The sequence below is a fragment of the Rutilus rutilus genome (assembly GCF_951802725.1).
Source record: "Rutilus rutilus genome assembly, chromosome: 19".
NCBI classification, from domain to species: domain Eukaryota; kingdom Metazoa; phylum Chordata; class Actinopteri; order Cypriniformes; family Leuciscidae; genus Rutilus; species Rutilus rutilus.
The window spans coordinates 32,636,613-32,662,231 of NC_140232.1; the positions used below are offsets into that span (position 1 = coordinate 32,636,613).

General features: G+C 39.0%; 2 protein-coding genes across 25 annotated transcripts in view; one reads left to right on the top strand and one right to left on the bottom strand.

Annotated features, from left to right (window-relative positions):
- The window catches only part of mtmr3 (myotubularin related protein 3), a 37,524-nt gene extending 31,083 nt beyond the window's left edge, over positions 1-6,441 (top strand). Inside the window, exons 18-23 of one of the 20 annotated variants that reach the window (XR_014625427.1) lie at positions 38-148; positions 863-908; positions 1,620-1,708; positions 2,572-2,598; positions 3,192-3,245; positions 4,426-6,441. Coding sequence is in view for 13 of the 20 variants with exons in the window: in XM_084389230.1 (XP_084245356.1) it covers positions 38-148; positions 863-904; positions 1,620-1,708; positions 3,192-3,245; positions 4,426-4,597 (468 nt within the window). In the remaining 7 variants the exon portion in view is untranslated. The other 19 variants (XR_014625428.1, XR_014625425.1, XR_014625429.1 and 16 more) reach the window with 19 other exon arrangements.
- A 2,266-nt stretch (positions 6,442-8,707) lies between these two features.
- The window catches only part of citb (citron rho-interacting serine/threonine kinase b), a 60,571-nt gene continuing 43,659 nt past the window's right edge, over positions 8,708-25,619 (bottom strand). For 2 of the 5 annotated variants that reach the window (XM_084388593.1, XM_084388595.1), the window contains 21 exons: positions 25,476-25,580; positions 25,218-25,358; positions 24,912-25,019; positions 24,378-24,576; positions 23,334-23,495; positions 22,456-22,479; positions 21,348-21,485; positions 19,889-20,063; positions 19,239-19,327; positions 18,547-18,651; positions 17,534-17,703; positions 17,227-17,307; positions 16,996-17,131; positions 16,349-16,488; positions 16,125-16,217; positions 15,881-15,989; positions 15,494-15,622; positions 14,641-14,721; positions 13,416-13,494; positions 13,157-13,330; positions 8,715-11,184 (listed from right to left, as the gene is read on the bottom strand). In XM_084388593.1, coding sequence (XP_084244719.1) covers positions 10,824-11,184; positions 13,157-13,330; positions 13,416-13,494; positions 14,641-14,721; positions 15,494-15,622; positions 15,881-15,989; positions 16,125-16,217; positions 16,349-16,488; positions 16,996-17,131; positions 17,227-17,307; positions 17,534-17,703; positions 18,547-18,651; positions 19,239-19,327; positions 19,889-20,063; positions 21,348-21,485; positions 22,456-22,479; positions 23,334-23,495; positions 24,378-24,576; positions 24,912-25,019; positions 25,218-25,358; positions 25,476-25,580 — 2,799 coding nt within the window. In that variant the 3' untranslated portion in view covers positions 8,715-10,823. Of the gene's footprint in view, positions 11,185-13,156; positions 13,331-13,415; positions 13,495-14,640; positions 14,722-15,493; positions 15,623-15,880; positions 15,990-16,124; positions 16,218-16,348; positions 16,489-16,995; positions 17,132-17,226; positions 17,308-17,533; positions 17,704-18,546; positions 18,652-19,238; positions 19,328-19,888; positions 20,064-21,347; positions 21,486-22,455; positions 22,480-23,333; positions 23,496-24,377; positions 24,577-24,911; positions 25,020-25,217; positions 25,359-25,475; positions 25,581-25,619 lie in introns of all 5 variants that reach the window. The other 3 variants (XM_084388594.1, XM_084388591.1, XM_084388592.1) reach the window with 3 other exon arrangements.

Genomic DNA, 25,619 nt, shown 5'->3' on the forward strand with positions numbered 1-25,619 from the left:
CTTAAGAGACGTTTTTTTTCACCATCTCTCTTGTCAGACCTCAATCACAGACTCCGACTTCAACCTGGAGCACAACTGTCTGTCCCGCTGCAGCACTGAACTCTTTTCTGAGGCCAGCTGGGAGCAGGTGGACAAGCAGGACACTGAGGTACAGAATTAAACTAGGTTGACTGTGTTTATTTTAAAGGTAGGGTAGGCAATTTCAGAGAGGCTAGCAATAGCAAGCTAGCGTTGAAAGCGTACGATCCCACCCTCCCTTCAAAGCTACGCCTCCTCCAAAACAACATGAATGAGCACAGCCAGAACAGAGTCTGCAAAGTGTTACACGTTAAATTACCTCATGTCTCAAAGCACATAACATTACAATAACGATAATAAACATAAACAACTTGCAAAGCTCTGACTTGCACCACCTGACTGCTTCAGATTCATTTCGCCATTGATAGTATTGCCATAGAAATCCGAGTCCGAAGATGTGATCATCTCTGAGTAGAACGTCACGGGCTGCCATCTTGTAATTACAGTTACGACATGGCGTGAACTCAACATAAGCTCGTTGCATAGCCGCGCTGATGACGCGTGAGATGCGCGGAAGTATGCAAATACATAGGTTGACAGGCAGGTAGGACATCGTATCATTGCATTAGAACCGAATGCAAAGATTGGACTAACATTTTTTGGTCCTGAGATTCCACAGAAAATATATGTACATGTTTTAATATTTAGACAACTTCCATGATTGATTGCTATCAGGATGTGAAGAGAGTTTCAACCAGTATAACAAAAAAGTGTTTATGAAAAACATTGCCTACCCTACCTTTAATCTTTGTTTTGTTTATATGACTGTTATTGTACTAGAAAGACTTTGGATTTGTTGCACCGGTGTATGGAGAAAGAATATAAGGTCGGTAAGTTTTTTCAATGTTTTCGAAAGTAGTCTCTTCTGCTCACCAAGGCTTCATTAATTTTTATCAAAAATACAGTAAAAATAGTCATTTTGTGAAATATTATTAGTTTAAAATAACTGCATATATTTCAATGTTTCAAAATTTACTTTATTCCTGTGATCAACGCTGAATTGTCAGCATCATTGCTCCAGTCTTCAGTGTCACATGATCCTTCATTCAATATGCCGAAATGCTGCTCAAGAAACATTGATTATTATCAATATAATTTTCAGGATTATTTTGATTAATAAAAAGTTCAAAAGAACAGCATTTATTTGAATTAAAAATCTCTTGTAACATTTTATACCGTCTTTACTGTCACTTTTGATCAATTTAATGCTTCCTTGCTAACTGAAAAAAAAAAAAGCTTACTGACTCCAAGCTTTTGAACAGTAGTGTATATAAATAATTATTTGAGAGTTTAGAATTTATGATAATAATATTTCTGCTGACTTTTAAGGAAATTATGACATTAAATGTGTCCCAATTTACTTATTAAAAACTGATTCCTCATTGCATGTTAGTCTAAAGAAATTTGAGATTTTCATCAAAATATTTTGAAAATACATCACATTAACTTTGTTTAATGCATTGCGAATGCCATTTTATGCATTTGTTTAGGTCTTTATTAGGCAGTTGGTCCCTTTATTTAGAGCTCAGTATTTGTTGCAGGTGACCCGGTGGTACCCGGACCATCTGGCTGCTCAGTGCTACGGCTGTGAGAGAGGATTCTGGCTGGCCACTAGAAAGCACCACTGCAGGTTCGACAACATCACAAACCCCTTCACACAAAGAACACATCTCTACAGCCTTCTTTCTGTTACTATTTCTTTCTGGCTCTTGTACCATGTACATGTACCTTTTTTTAGGGTCAGATGCATTAGTGTTGACTCACTTTCTTCTTGACGTCTCTGGAAAACCTTGTTTTTTCTTCTCTAAAATTCCTCTGGTCGTCCAGTAAACAGAAATGTTTCATGACTCCTAGCTCATTACAGCAGCACTTGTAAACACAGCAGATTAAACAAGCTGCCCCAACTGTGAGGACTTGTACAAACTGCCCCGATGAGTAAACGGCAATATGGTTTCCTATTGAAATTGTGCAAATATCAAGCATAGTTTCAGTTTTTAGCAGCAGAAAGCGCCTACTGAACGCCTACTGTCTACATAGGCAGCATAACAAGTGACTGATTTGGAACGCTATACCTAGGCAGCAACAGGTCGAAATAGTTCACGAAATTCACCAAATAGTGAAGTGCATGATAGATTGCAAAATATCATAAACTTAATAAACAAATACTTCAATTTATAGTAGTAGAGTTCCAACTAATTAAAATGGACTATCGCCCAATATTTGAGTGCATTATGTATGAGTTATTTTCAGCAATGCATGAAATATTATTTGCAGTCTTTTATATTTCTTTCAACTCCATCTGCCATTTTGAAAGATTTTTGCCACAATGCATTCTGGGATTCTGTTAAAGTATCCTTAGATTTGGCCTAAAAAAACAAAGGTACAGCCTTAATTGTGTCAGGCCAGTGATGCCTACAAATGCTGTCTAGTTAGAAATCTCACTAGGTTTTACACTACTAGGATTTGAAGTTCATTTCTCCTCCTGTACCACAGAGGCAAGGAGCGTATGGAAGAGGTTTGGTGAGAATTGCCCTCTCTCTCTCTCTGTCATTCTCAGGCTCGTACGTCCCGTTAACCCTGCATCGCTTCAGAGTGACCTAACCCTCTCCTCCTCCATCTCTTCATAGGGTTGAAGTGGGCCGTCTCTGTTATGATTTAGGGGGAAATGTACCGTAGTAATTACACAGGATCCAGAGAGCCAGTCTAAGAGAGAACAGAGGGGTTTTGCCTTTTCATTTTCATGTCTTCTAATCATACACTAATGTTGAAAAGAGTGTAGTCAGTGTTTTTTTTTTTGTTTTTTTTTAGAAATGCATGAAATTAAAGACATTTATAATAAATAAATAAAAAAATGTAAATGCTCTTTTGAACTTTTTATTAATCAAAGACTCCTTAGCAACAGGATTGTAGTTCTTAAGCATCAAATCATCATATTAGAATGATTTCTGAAGGATCGTGTGGCTAAAGACTGGAGTAATGATGCTGAAAATTCAGCTTTGATCACAGGAATAAATTACATTTTAAAATATATGCACACAGGAAACAAGTTCTTTTTAAATTGTAACAATATTTCACAAAATTACTGTTTTTTGCTTTATCTGTTTTTGCTTTAGATCAAATAAATGCAGCCTTGGTGAGCAGAAGACACTTCTTTCAAGACCAGTAGTGTAAATAAATCTAATCTTTTAAGTAAAATGCTGTAAAAGTGTCAAATATGGACACTTGAAATCCCTTTCTAATGCTAGTAAAGGTTTTCCTGCACCAAATCCAGCCATAATTCAGTTTTTCTATAACCATTTTCCACCCTCACTGTTTTTTTTTTTTGTTGTTTTTTTAGACCTCTAAGACCTATAATATATTTCCATATTTGAAAAATGATTTGTTTAGTCTCTTTGCATGTAAATTGAGTTAACACTGCAACTGCACAGGCTTTGGCATGTAAATGAGGTCACATGTTAATGTACTTGTGTTCCTGATGCCAGTACCATGATGATTTGTGAATATACCTGCAGTGTTTCTGTAGACTACATCAAACTTTACTTCATAAGAGCCAGAAAGTCCTGTTTTCAGTGATAAGGCTCAGGGAAACTGGAAGTCATGGAGATTCATGGATGGAAATTGTGATTGATTTTATGTAAAGCCTCTCCTTTTATGTCCTCTCTGCCCATGCAGTTGTGCATGTGTGTTTGAGTATGATGGTAATACATGAAGGGCTGCATGATTCTGTATAACACACAGTGTGTGGCGCTGATGATGCACCTCTTCTCACTCCTTTGTGATTACAGTAATTAGATGTTTTCTTGCAGTAAGTCTGCATGTGTCTGGGCTTCATTTCGTCCAGACCTGAAGAAGCCCCTCCCACCCTTAACACTTTAACACTGTCGTTTCCTGTTCAGGATATATATATATTTTGTAAAATGTGTTTAAATTAGGGCTATCGCTATGTATTTATTTGAGGAGCTTTCTTAGTGATCTCAGATTTTAAATGTGATGAATCTAAATATCAATGAGAATAATTCATATTTTTATTATATTTCAAAAATGTTGTGCATTCAGTTTGAATGCATTCATATCCTCATTATTGTTATTTTAAATTATAGTGCTTTTTCTGGATTTTTTTTTAAATGTAGTGCATTCAGTTCTAATGCATTCAAGTGCAAAAAAAAAAAAAACATCTTATATATTCTAGGTAGTACTATCTTAAATTCTAGAAGTGATTTATAAAGGTACTAATTCTATTCTTTTTTCTTTTTTTTTCGAAACTTTTTTTTTTCTCTGACTCCCCACTCTCTCTCTCTCTCTCTCTCTCTCTCTCTCTACTTCCCTGACCTCTACCGCCCCCTGCAGGAATTGTGGGAATGTGTTCTGTGCCAGCTGTTGCGATCAGAAGATCCCGGTGCCAAGCCAGCAGTTGTTCGAGCCCAGTCGTGTGTGTAGGTCGTGTTTCAGCAACCTGCAGGTTCCCGCCTCGGCTCTGGAGATGGAGCTGGACAAACCCATCACGGCCAGCTCCAACTGATCCCAGACCTGCACGCGGACAACTGCCGAGGACCCACAGGACGAGAGGTTAGAAGCTCCAGAGACTGAAGTCGCTTCTTTCCCACCCGAAAGGGAATCATGTATATATGGAACGATGTGGAACGCACAGAGAGTCGTCCAGGGAGGAGAGGAGGCTTAGCACTTTCAGTTGTGGCGTTTGCAGAAGAGACTTACTTGCGGAGGCGGGTTACGATTGAGAGCTTGTCTTCATTTGCGATGACACTTGTCCTGTACCTGCTGCACAGAGGGAAGGTTTTCACCAACCAGCGGACGGCGTGCGAGAGTAGGGTTTCCTCCCTCGTCATCTCACAAAGATCACAGGGTGAAAGGTGCTTCTGGGACGAGTCCGCAAGATCCTAGCTTTGTTTTTTTTGAGTTCTCATCTCTTGTCTTTCAACAATCTGCTTCTTTTTTTTCTTTTTTTTTTCTTTTTTTGAGGTTGCACAAGTGATTCTGGGTGCCACACAGCATTCAAACCAGTCTAGGGTTTGAATGCACCAAATTTCCAGATTCTTGGTTAGTTACTCCAAAGTACTTTCTCAAATAGAAACCATTCATTTTCTCTCTAATGTCGACTGTAGAGTGGCAGGAAGTGATGTCAGCACGGGCCACTAGAGGGCGCTCTTGTCTTTCTGATCTGCTGTGTGGACGCCGGCTGGTTTAGACACGGTCTGCTTCTGAGACCTTCTCACTAACGCTTTTTTTTTTTTTTTTTTTTTTGTAACATACATGCGAGACAAACGAGATAATATATTAGAATGATATAAGAATGAGACGTATAGCTTTTAAAATGAGAAATTGTATAGAATTCTTGAATAGTGGCTCACTAAATTAGTCACCAAATATAAGTTGTGTTGTTTTCCCCAGTTGTAGCCATTTGGGGCTTTTCTTTTAATGTATTTCTTATTTTTGTCCTCCCAGTGATGCTGAACAGTTGTATGTGGAGAGAGATGTATGTGATATGCTGCATTAGGGCCCCAGATGTTGTTTTTTTCTTTGCGCTCTCAACACTTATTTATTATCAAGTTTTTGTTTGAATTGTATGTCCAATCCTGACAATTGATACACCACAGGATAATCAGTGTTGATGGGTGTGAGCTGCCTTTGCACTGAAGATGAAGCCCCTTCCACACACACACACACACATTTGAGAAATGATGCACAAATCACAATCAGAATCTCTTTAGCTTGCCTTTCCCAGTTTATCCACTTTTTTTGGAGGTTAATTGTGACGTTTCCCTCAATCAGCCGATCTTTCAGCCAGAGTTCACCTGATAACACGTTTACTCACCTTCAGAATTCGGAGAATCTTCATGCAACTCTTTTCCATGTAATGACCGTTCATAGCGACTGCAAGTTTTATTGTATTGCTTTTTTTTTTTTTTTTTGGGAGCTTGATGGATGTGATCACTATTATATGGAAAAGAGTTCAAGGAAAAAGTAAAACTACAACAGCAAGTGAGTAAATAATGACAATTTGAATTGTTTGCGGTGAACTATAACCTTGACATTGGGCTCGCCAGCTGATGCTATAATGACCTGGAAGCTCCTGAGAGTTTAGGGCCGTGATGATGGGCGTTAATTCCTAAAGCTGATGACCTCTGCTGTTCTTGGTAGAAGTCGGTGCAAGAGTGCTTTCAGTGTCACCGGTGCGACAGCTTTTGCATTAACGCCAATCCATGAATGTGAATTTTTTTTCTTTTCTTTTTTTCTTTTTTCAGAAAGAGTAAATTCCATGGGTTTGTATTTTGCACATTGGTAATCATCAGAAATACACTGTTGCAGATTTCTGTAAGAATTAAACAAAGTGGAATTCCAACTGAACCGACTCCTGGACTCAATTCACTGATCTGTGTTTGCACTGCGCCGTCACAAACGAAGATTCACAAACCGTTTTGTCAGCCAAACCCCTTTTACCTAAAATGTTAAAAAAAAGTTAATATTTTTATAATGTAACACATTCACAGTCTCTGATGTTGGTTATTGGTCACATAGGCAGGTAAACAATTAAAATATTTAATCTTTTTAGTTTTTTTATTTAAATGTTATATCATTTTTTTTTGTTTTTTTTATTATTATTATTATAATTCAATTCAAATTTATTTGTATAGCGCTTTTCACAATACATATTGTCACAAAGCAGCTTTACAGAAAGTGCATTTCAGAAACGTACATAGAAAAATACAGTTAGTTAATCATGTATTAATTTAGGGCATAACATATCGCCGGCGTTGAGTCGTCTCTTCTAATTGAATTATACGTTTTACATTTGCTTTTCATGAACCAGTTTGAGAAATCCTGATTTAGTCAATAACATCAGTGTGTAAGACTCATCAAACTCCACTATAATAAATCTTGCTCCATTAAAGTAAATCTTGCTTAAAGTATTCCTTAGAGGCTTTAACATTAACTATGTATAACACTAATAAACTAGAGCCTCGTTTACATTGACATTTAACAGTGCATAGTACATAATGCATTTAAACCACATTTATTTCATGTTTATTTACACAGACCACTTACCATATCTTGGTTGTTTAATTAGAGACAGAAAAAGCTAATTATACATTATAAAAATAAACGAGCTTTTGTATCTGACCCATTAAACAGCCTCGATATGCTCGATAAGGGGTTGTTCATACTATAGACCTTATGCGCCAGAGAAACAAGTGCTCAGCCAGAATTTAGTCTTTGAACTTGTGTTTTTATGGTAGCTCTGTATATTTCTATGGTATCGCTGTCGAAGAATAATTAGCTGGTGAAGTGGATTTACTAATTGCTTATTTTAACAAATTATCATGAGCATTGTAATGTTTGAACTGGATTTCATGACAAATGTCAGTAGAACGGGAAGATTTTAGTTCATTTATAAATCTGTAAGATCTTACCTTCATGCTGTGGAGTTACAAACTGGAAGACCGAACACAACAGCGAAGAGCTGAAAGGGGCGGGGCTACAGAAGGTCTAAAGAAGGTTGAGAAACGAGACCAATAATAGGCTACAAAAGAGTTAATGAATTAAATGTGGTGCATGAATGGACCAGCAGTCAATAGACTGACATTCTGTTGCATTACATTACAGTGGTGATGAAGAGCGTTGTCTTGTTTAATTGCGTGTTTTTATATGAAATGCTGTTGTACTGGCTGTATATGTTCTACATTTATATTACAAACGGTGCACATTTTTAAATAAAGTAGGCCTACTTTATATTTAATGCTGTTAGCTCAGAAATAACATGGCAACAATTAAAAGTGAAAACTTGTGGTTTTGAAATGTAAATAGTAATACTTAATGATGTTACGTAATGATGCACCGCTTTCAAATCCCTCAATCCCAGCGGTTGGACTCGGATGACGAATAGTTAAAAGGAGTGGTTGATTATTATGATTTCACTTTTCTAAATTTAGTTAGTGTGTAATGGTGCTGTTTGAGCATAAACAACATCTGCAAAGTTACAACGCTCAAAGTTCAAAGCAAACTACAACAAACGGCTGGTAGGACCTACACGTCATTCCTGCAGGATTAGTGACATCACCAACCCTAAAATTTACATAAACCCCGCCCCCTGAACACGATTTATAGATTAGCAAGACAGAATATGCTAATCAATGAGTAGAAGATAACTACACATCAGCTACATAAATGATAAATTCGTCAACTAACCATTCAGAAATGTCCTGTAGCATTCTACATGTCACTTCTTGAGTCTGACTCCGGTTCGAACATAAAAGTCTATACATTTTTTACATTTTCAGTGCATGTCTGTGTGAGGTAAAAGGACACAAGTTGTTGTAGCTCCGCCCCATGTGCCGGGAGCAGCAGCTCATTTGCATTTAAAGGAACAGACACAAAAACGATGTGTTTTTGCTCACCCTCAAAAAGTGACAACTTTAACATGCTATATAAAAATATCTGTGGGGTATTTTGAGCTAAAACTTCACACACACACTCTGGGGACATAATAGACTTATTTTACATCTTGTGAAAAGGGCATTATACCACCCCTTTAATGGATTGTGAAAAAGCGCTTGCTAATGAACACGTGATGTTCTGACAGACCCCCCAAAAAAAACACTCAACGCTAAGAATACGGTATGGCTCATACTTTATTAGTGTTTAATATAGTGTCATTTCTTTATACAAAAAGAAAGCTCAAGGTAAGCAGCCTTGTAGGTTGAAAAACATCGATTATCAATATTAAGGTAGTACATAACGGGACGCCCCAAGTCAGATTTATCATGCGTTTGATAGGATCACTCAGGCGTTTAGTTACAATTACCCGTGAACTCGAAAAGCCGCTAACTGAGCTTCATATCCCACGAGGAACGACCAACGACAGGTCTTCTACAAACCCTACCGGACATGATCACACAGCTCAACAGGACGACGTCCGTTAACGAGAAAGCAGCAGAAATTTCCAGAAGAGCCCCGTGGATTTGCTGCCGTGTGTCGACGAAAGCTTCGTTATTTCCAACAAAATACGATAAGTTCACTTGAACATCACAAGGACACTTGTTGTAGCGAGAACATGACGGGTCTCCTTAAAAAGATTTACAAGCTCAAACTCTATTAGCATAAAAATATACAATGTGCAGTAGATTCGATAATGTCAGTCAAATATATCTTAAAAAACCGGACAAACTAATTAAGAGCAGCCAAATTGACTGTTTACCACATTAGCATACAACATTAAGGGAAATAAAACCTTTTCTGTACTTTTCTGTAGGAAACCCATTTCAACTGTCTATACAAACAGTTTAATAGCATAAAAAATAGACTTCATTGCTTCATCAGTCAAGTTCCGTTTAGCTATAAAAATTTAAATCACCATATTTACAATGTGCTAATAATCATGTGGTTAAAGGAATATTCCGGGTTCAATATAAATCTACAGCATTTGTGGTTTGCTGATTACCACAGATCATAATTTTATCTAAACCAATAATGTGGTTACAGTAAGATCAATGAAAGTAGCTACATTTTTAATGCGAGCTAAAATTGCTCACTAAACTGGTCAGTGCAGTTATATATCCAATAAAATAACTTCAGTTATGATTATGTAAAGCCAGTAAACGTGGGATGCCAGAATGAGCCTGTTTACATGGAGAAAAAATAACACGTAGAGTGTCCCAGCCAATAAATGGAAGTTGTATTACTGTTTTATTATGTTTTCTGAAAGTCATGTTTATATATGCAATAATTAAATATGAACTAATGTGGATACATTTACAGAACAGAAATATGAACATTGGAAAAAGCCAGATTCATTCTGTTGTCATAAATCAGAAACTACTGTGTTTTGTACTGTAATGTTTTCAGGAATAAAATGTTATACAAGTCATCAGGCAAAAACTATATGAAAATTTACCTGCAGTAAATAAATATTAATAAAACGTGAAAGTGCTGCAGGTTTCTGGAAAAAAAACACCGCTTTTAGAGATTGAAATCTACAGATGCTAATAGATAAAGTCTACTAAACAGTTAAATGTGTATTTGGGATGTTTACTTTCCTCAAGTCTGATAGAAGCAAAATAGCCCAAAATCTCAGCCAGTGCCTGAAGAAAACAACGGGTTTTGCCTGTAGTGTCTTGCCTTAAATTCATAAAGTCCTGTTTACTTCCATTGTAAATGTATTACTGTAACCACAATTTGTAGTCCCAAAAAAATAATGGAAGAGACTAAATGATTGGCCATTATGCCACGAAATGCTAGCTTTTTCTACTGAACCCGAGATATTCCGTCAAGGTCTTCGCCCAAAAAACTGCAGTTCACAATGGACCTTCATGAATGGTTACAGCATGGACAGATTTTACAACATCAGCAGCACAATGTCCCAGACTCGAGTGAAACAACATGGCTCGGTTCACGGTTACAGGCATGAGAGATGATACAGTTCAGAGTTTTACGGAGCGCCTGTTAAATCCACGCTGGAAGTGGACGATGGCTCTTACGTCATCCCTCCGGGACGTTCTCAGACTGAAGACTGGTCCCAAACCTACACCACCACCAGGATAAAGAGGTCACTTCAACACTTCCCTGTCTGACGCAGAAACATCATTACTGCTGCAAAGGATGCTGATTTTCCCAGAGACTGGGCATTAACTGTGCACCCTGTTTGAGGCCATAACTAGAAGGAATTTAACTAAGCGGCGGATGTTCATGTATTTGTGCATGCATGAACATCGCCAAACCTGAGGTTTGTATCCCTAGAAGGATACACAGTTAACGTGGCAGTGTCTCGTGCGTACCTTGTTGACGGGCGTCAGCTGGGTGCGTACAGAGCTAGTGTGAAGCCGCGAGCGCTCTCGGTCTCTCTCGCTGCCACTGCTCTCGAAGCGCCCGGGCGAGCGCTCTCTTCGGCTGTCTAGCACAGCTCGACCGGGGGATTTCTCGCGCTCCAGAGGCCGGGCCGGAGATTTGTCCCGCCGGAACTCGGTACGGCCCTCGCGGTAGCGGTGAGGAGTGCTGGGCTCGCGGTGAAGCGGCCCCTCCTGGGCCCCGGGACCCGAGGCCAGGCGCTTGGAGATGTGCTCGTTGTACGTGGGCGGCCCACGCTTGTTTGGGCTGCTGTGGAGGTCAGATTAATGGCTGATTTGGGTAAATGCATGATGCACGGATACGCATGTGAAATATTCAAGCATTAAAGGGATAGTCCACCCAAAAATTTAAATTAGCCCATGATTTACTCACCCTGAAGCCATCCTAGGTGTATACGACTCTTCTTTCAGACGAATACAGTCGGAGTTGTATTAAAAAATGTCCTGGCTCTTCCAAGCTTTATAATGGGAGTGAATGGGTTTTTGTTTTTGGAAGTCCTTCAAAGTGCATCCATCCATTATAAAAGTGCTCCACACGGCTCTGGCGGATTAATAAAGGCCTTCTGAAGTGAAGCGATGCGTTCGTGTAAGAAAAATATCCATATTTAAAACTTATAGACTAAAATAACTAGCAGACGGACGTACGCAAGTCGACTTACGGCAAAAGAGCAACACTGGACGATGTATGACGTAGATGTAGGAGTAGCGTAAGCTTTGACGCCTCTCGCGGTTCAAACAAACAGGGCTGGACAACCGTGTTCGTCATTACGTTGTGCGTCAAGTTCAAGTTCTTTCGCCATAAATCGATGCGTACGGCTGTCTGCCGGAAGCTAGTTATTTTAGTCGAATAAGTTTTAAATATGGATATTTTTCTTACACGAACGCATCGCTTCAACTTCAGAAGGCCTTTATTAACCCCCGCAGAGCCGTGTGGAGGACTTTTATAATGGATGGATGCGCTTTGAAGGACTTCCAAAAACAAAAACCCATTCACTCCCATTATAAAGCTTGGAAGAGCCAGGGCATTTTTTAACATAACTCTGATTGTATTCGTCTGAAAGAAGAGTCGTATACACCTAGGATGGCTTCAGGGTGAGTAAATCATGGGCTAATTTACATTTTTGGGTGAACTATCCCTTTAAGCAACTCAGCGCGTGGTGTGATTTTTCCACAGGTAAGGGATGTTCTCATGTTCTCAGCGAGAATCCCTTGAACCGTGGGAAGATCACTGAAATGCACAAGCTCAAACATTTGATTGCTTTTAAACAATGAAAGGAGCAGCAATTTTATAACAGACGTCAATTTTTGCTGGGATTAGGAATGGAATGGAAAGTGACTTTTGGCAGAACATGAAAGAAAGTTGTTGCAACCGTTCTCAGATTGAATATGTTTTTTTTTTTTAAACAGAATTACATCACTTGCTATTGGCTGAATCCTTTCATTGCCTGTTTGCTTTTACGGCAGGAAGGAGTTCACCTGTCCAGTACCTGTGCTGTTATTGTTACCTAAAAATTTAAAAAATGTATATTGTTAAATGAAATAAGACTGAAGTAAAATAAAAATATCAATTATTAGATGAAAAACTTAGAAATGTTGCCACTAATTGAAATAAAATAAGTCCATGTTGAAGTATTAAAATTACTAGAAGTAAAATAAAAAAAACGAATAAATGAAAGATAAAAGTTCAATAAAAAAAAAGTATTAAACTTAAATTAAAAATAAAATATAAAAATAAAAGCATTCAAAATATTAATACATACTAATACTATAAGATCACTTAAATAATATGAACATAACACGGTACAGATAACACTGTGGCAATCATGTCAGATTATAGATCTAGCAAACATGTCATCCTTTTTCTTCTCATTTTGCCAGAAATACATAAATACACAAATAGTATGTTCAGGTTACAACATTATTGTTCATGGTATTTTAATGTTTCCGGCTCACTGTTTTCTGCTCAGAATGAACCAAAATGAAAAAAAAACACTGCGTACATTACTCATATTTATACATACATTTTAACTTCTCACTTAATTCACAACACATGCATACACTCATCAATCTTTTAACCTCGTTGGAATGTTGATGAATTTGGAGTTTTCTAATGTGTGCCCGGGGTAATTAATTCACATTAAACACACTCCATATAAGAACTGGTTAAATCATATTTCAAAGCGGGACTATAAGTTTAATATATTGTGGTAAATAACCCGCACCTCCTGCTGGAGCCGGTCCTCTGCAGCTCCCCGGACTCTCTCACCAGGCTGCCCTTACAGCAAATGACCCGCAGTTTGTTCTGGTAGGACGAGGCCAGATAGATGGCGCCAGACGATATGGCCGGTCCCAGGTAACGGGGGTTAGGAATGTCCAGGTGAGCGAAACTGGGAGGCCTGTTTTAAAGGGGATTTAGTGTCACTCTCAAGTCCTCCTGTTATTTTGGTTTCTTATGTGCATGCAGTGTTTCTGTCATCCTACCCAAGAGCTGCGTGTCCCTGAATCTCAATGACATCCAGCGAGTTGAAGTTGGTCACAAACAGATACGGCTCTCTGAAAGCTGGAAACAGACAGATGCTTCAGTTAGTGACTCAGATTTAAGATTACTTAGACACTTAACATTAGAGATGCACATAAATTGCTCTTTTATTTTTTTTTATTTAGGCCAATCTCTATTCCAGACTTGCACACAAACTGCATTGCAATCATTTCCCAAAATGTATTTTGTGTGGAAATATGACAAAGTCTGTAAACAGGACGTTAACACAGACCAGAGACGCTGAAGACGGACGCAAAGCAAACACTGTACCGGGGCACAGCTAGCTCACTGTTTGCGATGCCTGAAATACTGGATGAAATATATAAATATTGAATTGTGGGGTGGGGTGGGGGGGGGAGGGAACTGACTGTCTTCAGAAAAGTTTGATGGCATTAATTTTCATCTTACCCCTGCATAATGCCCATTTATAAGTGCAGCGCTGCTTTGTGTACAGCGGTAAAAGCTATATCCCATATATGTTCCATTAGCGCCACCTACTGTCAGAGAGTGAATCTGCATTTGGATTCAGTCCGTCTGCTGTTTTGTCAAAGCTAAAGTCAGGCCATTCTGTTTTAGCTTTAAATCTTGAAATTATACAATCCAATTATAAAAACAACTGCTCAATCTGCATGTTTGAAGCATCTTTGATTAGGTCATGATTAAATGCAGTGGTTGCATATATTTATATTTATATATATATATATATATATATATGAAGAGTTCAGATGCAAAAGCCTCTAAGTGCCATCTGAAATTTTCTTCTAGAATGATCATTTTTATCAAGCTCGTATATTTAAATTCAGTAATTTCACTTAAATGGCAATGAAAATGACCTATTTATTGTAATTTAAGTGAAATTACGGAACTTAAATATACGAGATTGATAAAAAATGATCATTCTAGAAGAAAATTTCAGATGGCACTTAGAGGCTTTTGCATCTGAACTCTTCATATATATATATATTTTTTTTTAGGCTTGGTCTGTTATAGAGCAAATAAACAACAAATACATTTCCTTAAAGGAAGAAAACAAAAAAATCCAGTGTTGGAATTGGCCAATTTGCAAAAAAAAAAAAAAAAAAAATCATGATCAGTGCATCCATACTGAAGATGATCATTATTACATTTTGCACATTTGGGTTTGTCAAAAAAAGAAGACTGGCTAACCGAATGTCAGGGGAAGTCGACTCCACTTGAGATCATCAGGGCGACTTCTTCGACCATAAGCATCCACGAACACACCGATCTCTGTTATCAGAAATTGAACAGAAAACAGGGTAAAAAAAATCAATACATTTTTAATTGTATTTTTCATCTAGGAACTGTGACGGCTGTAGCTATTGTGTACTGACCACTATTTCTAAAATATAGATGGAATTTCTAAATTTCTAGAAATTCAAATTTCTAGAATTTCTATTTCTAAAATATAGATGGAGTAGTATGGCGTTTGCAGCAATAAAAATGTAAAAAATGTTTCATAAAGTAGCATGTTGCATTGTCGTCATATTTAATGTTTAATTCTGCAGCTGGCAGCATCCAATTATAAATACAATTGGAGAAAAATTCAAAATACCATGTTTATTTCAGTTATTAATAAGGTTTTATGACTAATATAAATAGTTATTTTGTATTTTTAATCAGAGTTTGTTTGTTTTGTCTTAACTTTTGGCTAATCAAAGAAATAGGTTGATTTCATTTCATTCACCACACTGACAATGGAAAGTAAAGTCAAGCATTGCACTGATAGAAAATTGAGTATTCAATAAAACAGAGCAATAGTATACATGCTGCATACTACTTTCTTGTATTAGACCATTGGTATATACCATTATGTATGCAAAGTAATCAACATGTGCTTCTTTTTAAAGGCATAGTTCATGTATAAATTACAGGAAAAAACAGCAGCAAACGTGTCTGGAACATGACGGTGAGTAAATCATGATTTTGTCTCAACTATTGCTTTAATATTGTCATGCAATAGGAGATGGCTGTAGTTTAGATGGTGTGTCGGGTGTCTGACCGTGGAAGCAGAGCAGATATTCCTCCTTCTGTGGAGTGCTGGACACCTGGACGATGGAGATGGGGAAACAGTGGGAGGATCCAGTGAACACAGCGGACGCCAGCGACACGTCATTCTTGTCCAGGAACTCTGCCAAACACAGCCCATCATGCAAAACGCTGTTTACATAATGCACAATTACAAATTATAAGTGCCTGATCATGTTCTCACAAATGGCCCGCCAGCCGGTCCAACCTGATATTTGCACTGGAACATGCAAATGTGGAGAAAATGACTAGCGGAACGCTTTTAAATGACAGATCCATCACATCTACATCCCCGATGATACAGGAGACTGAGGACTGACCCTCATCTAACTGGCTCACAGGACGTCACTGTAATACCTACCATCCAGAACACACTGCTTCATCTCAATCTCGTAGAATTTATTGGTACCAATGATGATGCTGTAGCTGGTGAAGTGGATGCAGCTGCACGGCTCGAGCGTTTCAATCTCCTGCGAGATGAAGAGACGGATCATTAGAGGTGTGTCCGTGTGAAGGAGTTAGAAAGCAAAGCACATCAACCATTGTCACGTCAAATTCAGCAAACAGCTGCAAAGACGAGACTCAGAATCTCAAACGGCACTTGCCTTCCGTATACAGAACTTGTTCAGATTGTCGTTGTATCGCAGAATCGTGACTTTATTGGGCATTGCCGCACAAATGCATGGACCATTTTCTATCTAAAGCAAGAGTAGACATAAAATACTGTGTAAGGTACAAATGTGTTGGGTCACACGTCACAAAGGGCATGATGCAACGCAGTGCACTAAAAATAGTGGAAGTTGCAATGCAGTGAAACACACGGCCTTACCCTGCCTGTGGCAAACAGATGACAGCCCTTGACGGTCTCAAAGATATATGGCACAATCTCTGGCAGTGTGGGGAGGTGAGACTGGGACAAAGACTGTTTCACCTTCTTAATCTCCACCAGACACAGCGCCCGCTCATCCCCTACAAACACATCATCATAATCCACTTATTTCACGTGCATCCCTTTGCAAAACAGTACTGCAATAATGCCATGGCATTTTGATTAATACCTAATGATTAGCATATTCATGTACCAAGGTATTTACAATTTATTCTAAGAATTTGCACGGAATTCACAAACTGATCATTTGTTTTACCTTGAATTCACAAGTCGCTTTGGATAAAAGCCAAATATATGCATAATTATTATTATTATTATTTTATTTATTTTTACGCTTTTATCTAAAGCGTATAAATTTGTATTAGTTCATGCATTCCCTTGGAATCGAACCCATGACCTTGGTGTTGCAAGCACCATGCTCTACTGTTTGAGCTTCAGGAATAAAAAAATGGTATTATTAACCATGGTGAGTAGGACAAAAATGCATGATATTATGGTCCTTTTGTTAATGCTGCAAGGGCTCTTAGTCAAAATCCCTTAGTTTTGGTTTCTGAAACCCGCAGTGAAGGTTCATGGTCTCTGCTCACCCACGATCATCAGCAGCTTGTCGTGGTCCTTGATGATGTGGATCTGAAACACGGATCCCAGTCCCGGGATGTGAGTGAGGGAGTTTTTAATCACGTTCAGGGCGTAGAGACCCTCCTCTGAGCCAACCAACACAATCTGATGACAAAAACCAGATAACCCGATGAATGTGTTTCAGACTACAACAAACAAAGAAATAACTGAGAGTAAAATGAGGGGATTGACACAGATACCTGGTCAGTCAATGGAAGGGTGCAGTTGATATCCAGACGGTCGTCTCCTTCTAGCTTGAGTAAAGAGTTACCCAACAATTTCTGTACAAAACCAAAAACACCATCATGAGCATGAAAAATGCACTTTATGCACTTCGCAGACATTTTTATTCAAAGAGACTCGCAGTGCATTCAAGATATACTGTACACTTCAGACTGTGCCAAGCTGTACAGTTAAAAAGAGACAGGTCTAAGTTTTTCCCCCTATATCGTCACACACACTCTTTAAATGTCAGAACGAGTGGTGTTTCTGGTTCGTCTCACTCACAGCATCTGCTTCAGCTTTCTCCCTCGCTCCACGACTGCTGGCCACGATGGCTTCCAGCACGGCCACCCAGCGCTGCTTCTCCGAGAATCCTGAAGTCATGAGGTACAGAGTCTGACCGGGCCAGCACGTCGACTGAGGAGACGACTCCAACTTCATCACGTACGGCACATCTGAGCGCATACAAATGTGCATGTTAGAGGACAGAAATACACGTTTCTTCCTCCAGACATTGGCTACTTTATGAAGCCACATCCAAAAATAATAATTACAAAGAAATGGAAAGTAATACATTGAATTAAACATGAAGCTTTTGAGTAAAAAGACTGAAATAGTATTTTCTTGCCAAATGTGCTCCAATAATCATTACCAGATTTTTGGGGGGGCAGCGGCTATTTGCACTAAGTTTAAGTATCAATAGATTCTAATTACACTAAATGAAAATAGTGATAGATTCTATTTAAACTATAGAAGTAGACCAATTCTCTTTGCAATAAGTGTAAATAGTAGATGCTATTTCTACGTATAAATAGTGGCAGATACTATTTGCACACTATTTGCATTTGTGTTGTACATTAAATGGTATGCAATAATAACAGAGTAAATTATTATATTTATTAAAATTATTAAATGGATGCCACCTTATTGGGACAATAAAGCCCTCCTCACCCTAACCGATAAACACTTTATTATTAAACACGTGTTTGTTTCCACTTTTCAAATATTTTCTTCATTTTTACTGAAAATAAATACTTTTACGATTTGATACAAGATGGGAAAAGGGAACAAGTTCGGCAAAAGGAACTCGAACTTCGAACTCGAGTTGATGTGCATCAAAACTTTCTGCCACCCCCTACACTAATGCTACTAACGACGATCCAGCGTCTTCCGTAATTTTGTCTGGCCCAATCAAACGTCAGTGGGCGGAGTTAGTGTAAATAGCCTCTGCCAACAAGGCGGGCTTAAATAGACACTCTGATTTCTTTTACAGTGTAATTCCACAGAAGGTTTGTCACCTGTCTTGGCAGTGTTGGGCAGCTCAGAGGCTCCGACAGAAGAATGAACAGTCACGTCTCCATCAGAGAGACACAACTCAAACTCATCCAGTGCCTTCACCGACTCTGAGAGGACAGATTATACATCATTCACATCATTCCATACCTGTCGAACACATTCCCTGCTGGAAAATAGATCAAACTAGCTTGATTAAGGTGGTAACTCGTTTAACATGGTTTCTAGCTGGTCATTCCCAGCTAGAAAAAGTGTTTTTTAATCAAATTCAAGTAAAACACACAACCATACACAAGTATGATGTGTAACGAAATGCTTTTTATCACTCTCCATACATTGAATGAAATAAAACCAACAGATCAGAAATAAAATGTGCAAGTTTTCATAAATCAGAAATAGAATTTACAACATTGGCCATAAACCTGGTTTTCCGCTGGTCAGACTGGTTTGTATTGATGGTTTTAGAGGGGTTTTGTCAGACCAGCAGACCTCCTCAAGCTGGTCTTCTATGTCTAGATGTTTGATTTGGTAGACTAGCTTCGTCAGGATAAGACACAAGCTACTACAATCCAACCTTCAGCAAGACCACCGGGTATGATTCAAGATTTTCCAGCAAGGATGAACTGTTGTTCTGTTATAACATGCAGCGTGCAAACTGAACTGATGCACATTGGGAAAAGCAAGAATATTCACAGACCGTCTCTTGGTTCTGTCTCGTATGTGATCACTTTATATCCATCCAACAACACGTACTTCCTCTCCCATCCCTGGCCACGCTTCCCATTTCTGCAGGAAAACAACCACAATTCCAGGCACATTTAGCGTTCACGGTTTCCTCCCTTCTGGTATTTGAACATTTTTAAGGCCAGACAAGTCATTTGTTGAGGTCAATTTGTAAAGAGAGACTACATGCCTGCACACATATATATTCAAATGCGCATACCTATAGACTAAACGCGTAATATGTATGTGCACGCCGTCATCGTTTTCAAGTTTACGCAGAGATAATCTTTTTTTATTTAATTTTTTTACGCTTGCACCTTGGAACCTATTTCAAGGTTTGTGTTCTCGAGCCACCAGACACTGTTGTTAGAGCGGTGTCGTGTTAGCGGCCGCTAAGTTAATAACTAATGATCTTTGCAACGGAAGTGAATCAATCAAAACTAACTTTAGCAGGACAGCAACTTTATTCTAGAGCTGCTGTAAAGCCAAAACAATCTCTGTTACTATAATTTCCTATTATCACTGTAAAGCTGCTTTATGAAACAATCTATATTGTTAAAAGCGCTATATATATAAATGTGACTTGACTTGTTTGCAGCAGGAGACCTGAGGTCACATGCTCACCTGGGCTGCTTCAGCCATCCTTCCAGCCTCATGTGTCCGCCAGCGTCTTTCAGGCCGGAGGTGCTTCCCTTCTCCCGACACAGAGCCTCGGACAGATGCAGCGCGTACTCTGTGGGAACGCCACAGGTGGCTGGGAGGTACGGGGAGCATTTCGGGTGGCATAAAGCATGGCATTCTAAAACAGGAGAAAGAAGAAACAGGATCAGCATCTTCAGCTTTAGCCCAGGCTGACATGATTGGCTCAGCAATCTATTAACAAACAACAATGGACTCTTTTCACGTTTCTGTGGTTCTCAGAAACGGAAGTCATAGTTGGGTGAACTTCTGTTGTGGTGAAGGGAAAGGACTGCACAGCACAAATCATTTTTTGCATTCCCATTTGCTCCAATAGCAAGAAAATAAATCCACAATAGTGTTTCTACGACTTTCCAAAACAGGAATAAATATTGAGAGATTGATTACGTTTGGTCAGAAGAGAGAAGGATGTTAAATTTGCCTCTCATTAATTTACACTCACAAATGTAATGCCAAGGCAATATATCACAAAGCATATCGCTAGTATAAATGTACTTTTGTTAATTAATGGAAATATGTGACCCTGGACCACAAAACCAGTCATAATATAATGAGATTTATACATCTCATGAATAAATAAGCTGAAGCTGAATTAGCAAGCTTTCCATTGCATGTTTCTTAGGACAGGACAATATTTGGTCGAGATACAACTATTTGAACATCTGGAAACTGAGGGTGCAAAAAAAATCGAAACATTGAGAAAATCGCCTTTAAAGTTGTACATTTATGTTCGCATTTTAACTGCATTCACTCACAATTATTATTTTTTTATATATATTTACGGTAGGAAATTTACAAAATATCTTCATGGAACATGATCTTTACTTAATATATCCTAATGATTTTTGGCATAAAAGAAAAATCGATAATTTTGACCCATACAGTGTATTGTTGGCTTTTGCCACAAACATTCCCGTGTGACTTATGACTGGTTTAGTGCTCCAGGGTCACATATGAAAACTAGATTTATTATGTTAAGCTAAGTTTAACCTGATTGGGTCAAACAACAACGTTTAAGGAGGAAAAGTTGGTATCATATACAAAATATTTCCTAAACAAATTAAGCCAAATAATATTCATACTCTGGTAACCTGCAATTGTTGCCTTACAGAACTATTTCTCCCTGATTTGACAACTGCAAATTTGTTTTGTTGATATAAATGAATGTATTAGGTTAATTCAGTGGTTAAATTGTATTTTTGACTAGGAAAAAAAAACAGTTAACTTAGGCTATGCAATTCAATGAAAATACAGGTATTGGTCTCAGCAAGTACCAAAAATGTATATTTATCATACTCATGGAAAAAGTGGCATCAGCACATCCCTACCGTAAGTATAGTGATGGTGTATGTTTATTTGGAAAGGGTTTCGTTGTGATCCGTACCAATGCAGGTCGCGGCCTGCCGTCCAAAATGGACTGTGTCCAGACACACGGTGCAGCGAGCCGCCCTCATGTTGAGCCCCTGCGTGAAGCGGTGAGGAGTGTTGTGATGGATCCTGTCCTTCACACGTCTGGTGTACTCTAGAGGAACAAAACACACGCTCTTAAATATGCTCTTATACCCGTCTATATAACTTATGCAAACAGGCCAAATCAAGCTGAAAATGTCCTCTCCTGAGAACATTTCTCCACCAGAGGATGAAGAAATCCCTGTACTGTTCAAGCTGTCATTGGTAGCTTGAGTACAAACATGCAAGGATTTCGGGAGTTCTCGCATTCTGCATGGCATACAGCAAGAGTATGGCCATAAACACGAGTGTATATACGAGATAAGCTCAGTGTCCTGACTGATCTGTGTGCAGGAGCTTCGGATATCCAGAATCAGTCCGTGATGTCCTGAGTGGAAGTCTGCAGCCATCAAACCATGATGACCTGATACCAAATTGAGTGTAGGACCCCCATAAAAACTTCAACTGAAGCATTCGCTAGAATGACATGTTTGGGTTTGGCCAGAGAGCTTATCTCTGCAGGAATAAAAAGATCATACCAAGAAAGAATAGATAACGGAGAGACGCCTGGTTCATTCTCAGGAAACAGTGCCATTTGTGTCTCTATGACTGAACACGGTCACATTATACTCTGTTTACTGTGTATTTTTTTGTTTTACATTTTTTTTAATCTGAATATTAGCCAATTTGTATGTATACATATATATGTGTGTGTATGTTTTCTAAAATGCTTAATGCATTTTATGCATAAAAGTGTAGTTTGTCTGTGTCCCTCACTTTCTTTAACAGTAAAGTCCCTTCATGCTGAGACATTTAATGATTTAAATATGATGAAAATAATGATTTGATCTTTATAATTCATCATATTACATCATGGTTCAAACTAAAGTTTTTGTACTTCATGATGTTTTTACTTTTTGCTCATCTTGAAAGCTGAGCATTAACCTTTTGAAACGATCATTGAAATCATTGAAAAATCCTTATATTTCAAGCACATAAATGGCACGGTTTCTTGAGAGTGGGTCGCCTAAGAAAGAACTTACTTTCAGAAGTGACTCTCCTTATTTCTGTGGAACGACAACAAAGGGGACAGTGAGTGTGGACAGACATGAGCGAAAACATCTACTGTAAATACGTACGGTCTGGAGTCCTCTCATCTTATATTCAAACAGTAATCAGCATCAAATCAGCATTTTCCTACAAGCTTCTGATTTAAAGTGCACCTATTATGCTTTTTTGGGATATTACCTTTCATGTAGTGTGTAATAGAGCTGTTTGTGAATGTAAAAGTACAATGTAGTTTGTAACTAATTTGCATAATGCCAGCCTAGGCTCTTCATTGGCTGCTGGCAAATAATGTCTGCTTTGCCCCGCCCTCAAACACTGCAGTTGTATCTGAGACTGGAAGGGTTTGGTTCGTGTTGTTCATGTCGAGAAGACGCTGCTTTCTGCTGACAAAGCAAATCCACTTTGATGAGATTGATACGGTAAAACCCATCGTTACTGTTCGAATCACTGTATATCAAGAGCTGAAATTCAGATATGATAATGAGCGCTTGTTTTTAGACATGCACTGTAAGTGGTCGACCAATCACAACAGACTGGGCTGTCTGACCAATCAGAGCAGAGCAGCTCTCAGAGAGGCGGGGTTTAGAGAGACTGAATCCTTGAATCCTGAAGCTGCAATGTATATTATGAGAAAATTAAAGTGTTTTTTGACCTTGGATGCATGTAAACCTATTGTAAGAGACCTTCAAAACAAAATTAGGAACATTAAAAATAGCATAATAGGGGCACTTTAATTTCCCTGTATTCTTAGCATGAGATGAAATGGCAAGAAGGACCAAGAGAACACAGTCGTTGTTTAGCTTAAGTTTTGAATATTAAAAAGGCTGCAAATGTTCCATGTCTCCGCTCTAACCTTCAGGATTGGCAGCGTCTTTCCTGCGGCCGGAGCTGGACGACATCAGGCTGGGCTGGTGCTCCGGGGACTTGTTGGATTTGGTGGACATCATGAGCTGCTGGCGAGCCAGACCCGGGGTGGCTGGAGGACCGCTGTGCTCCAGAGCTTTATTAAACTGAACTGATGAGGGAACAGAATACAGTGAGACCGTACAGAGATAAACGTCACGTTTGAGAACATTGCACACAGTGTGCGGCACGTTTAATTAATGTTTAATCAAATTTCACTAATTCTTTATAGCACTCTACTGTTCAAAAGTCTCTTCTGCTCACCAAGGCTGCATTTATTTGATCGGAAATACAGTAATATTGTAAAATATTATTCAAATGTAAAGTAATTATCACGATTTGAATATATTTTAAAGTGTAATTTATTCCTGTGATCAAAGCTGACTTTTCAGCATCATTACTCCAGTCTTCAGTGTCACATGATCCAAAATATGATGATTTGATGCTCAAGAAACATTTATGATTATTATCAGTGTTGAAAACAGTTGTGCTGCTTCATAATTTGGTGGAAACTATGATCATTTTTAAGGACACTTTGATGAATAAAACAGTTCAAAAGATCAGCATTTATTTGAAATAGAAATCTTTGTAATATATTATATTTTAACTCTCATTTTGCTCATAACAATTTAATGCATCCTACTGAATAAAAATATTAATATTAATAAAAATCTTACTGAGTCCCAGTCTTTTGAACAGTAGTGTTTATTGCAATAATTGTAGTTATTTATTATTCTCTCTTGTCATAATTTAAGCAGAGACTTTTGAAGTAATGTGTGTGTGTGTGTGTGTGCGTGCGTGTGTGTAGATATATATATGTGTGTGTGTGTGAGTGTGTAAAATATGTAATTTCAAAGTATTCCAAACCTATATGACTTTCTTTCTTCTGAGGAACACAAAAAGAGATTTTTATGGTGTGAAAAATGAAAACGAGCAAGCAGCTTCCAAATGTGACGACAGGGAAGATGAGTAAAAGTGTGTAACGGCGTCGCACCCTCTCTGAGCTCCAGGCGTGTTTTCTGCAGCGCTTCTTCCAGCTCTGAGCAGCGAGCTCGCTCTTTCTCCAGCGCGGTCTTCAGGTCGCTGTACTGCAGGGGAACAGGGGTCCCGGAGGGCACAGCGGACCCCTGCGCTTGACCCTGAGCCGCAAGAGCCGCCAGCAGATCCTCTCGACGCCGGCCACCAAAAAGCCCCTGCACCCAAAACACGAGACGAAGTGAATCGCTCAGGCTCACTCCTGTGCCCAGCTACAGGAGCTCAGTATGCTAGGACTCTATCCTGCTATTCCATCCCTAGATATCCAGTCAAATTAGGTGTCCCTTTCTACAACTCACATATTCAGGGCGGATATGGATATATATTATATATATATATATATATATATATCTGAGATTTCTGATTGGCTGACGCGTTGCACGGTTAGTATGTGGTTATTGGCGTATGTAGCTCCAGGGACACCTAATGCGCAGCTCAGCAAGCAGTTAGTCAGATTAGTTAATGAAGTGAATTTACAGCGGATGACTCTGACCTTTTTCTTCTTAGAGGGGTGCTCTACCTTGGCCTGGAGGAAGTCTATGAGCTTGCTCTGCTGGGTGATGGTCCCCTCCATCTTGACCTTCTCGTGAGAATACGCCGCCTGCAGGGGAGCCAGAATACTCTTAGAAAACACCTTTGGGAATGTTTGGAATGAAACACTTCTTCAGAGACCTAAAACCCGGCTAAAATCAAGGGGAGACCGAGCATTTGAAGCGACTGGCCCCACACTGTGGAACAAGCTCCCACTTTATATTTATATAAAGAGCCTTTATTTTGAAGAGTACATGTGTATGTGCACCTGTATGTTTTCCAGCTGGTACTCCAGGTCTGTTCGCTCAGTCTTCAGAAGGTCGGTCTGGTCCAGCGCGTCCTGAAGGCCTTGAGTCAGTCTGAAGATGTGGCTCTTCTGCATGTCCAGCTGCTGCTGCAGTTTCGCTTGCTGAGAAAATAAAAGTCACAGCATGACACACACAGGCTATGCTAAGGATGCACGATTACACGGCTTGATCATTTCAGCTCAAATCAATGTGTTTATTCGGTAAATGCGTGTTTGCACCTCGTCCATGAGCCTCTGTTTGAGTTCTCGTTCGCTCTCCAGCTTCTGCTGCAGGCTGCGCGCGTTCATCTCCAGCATGGCGTGTTTCTTCTCCAGATCGCCCAGCTGATGAACACAGAGTGAGTATGCATGCATGTAGTCATC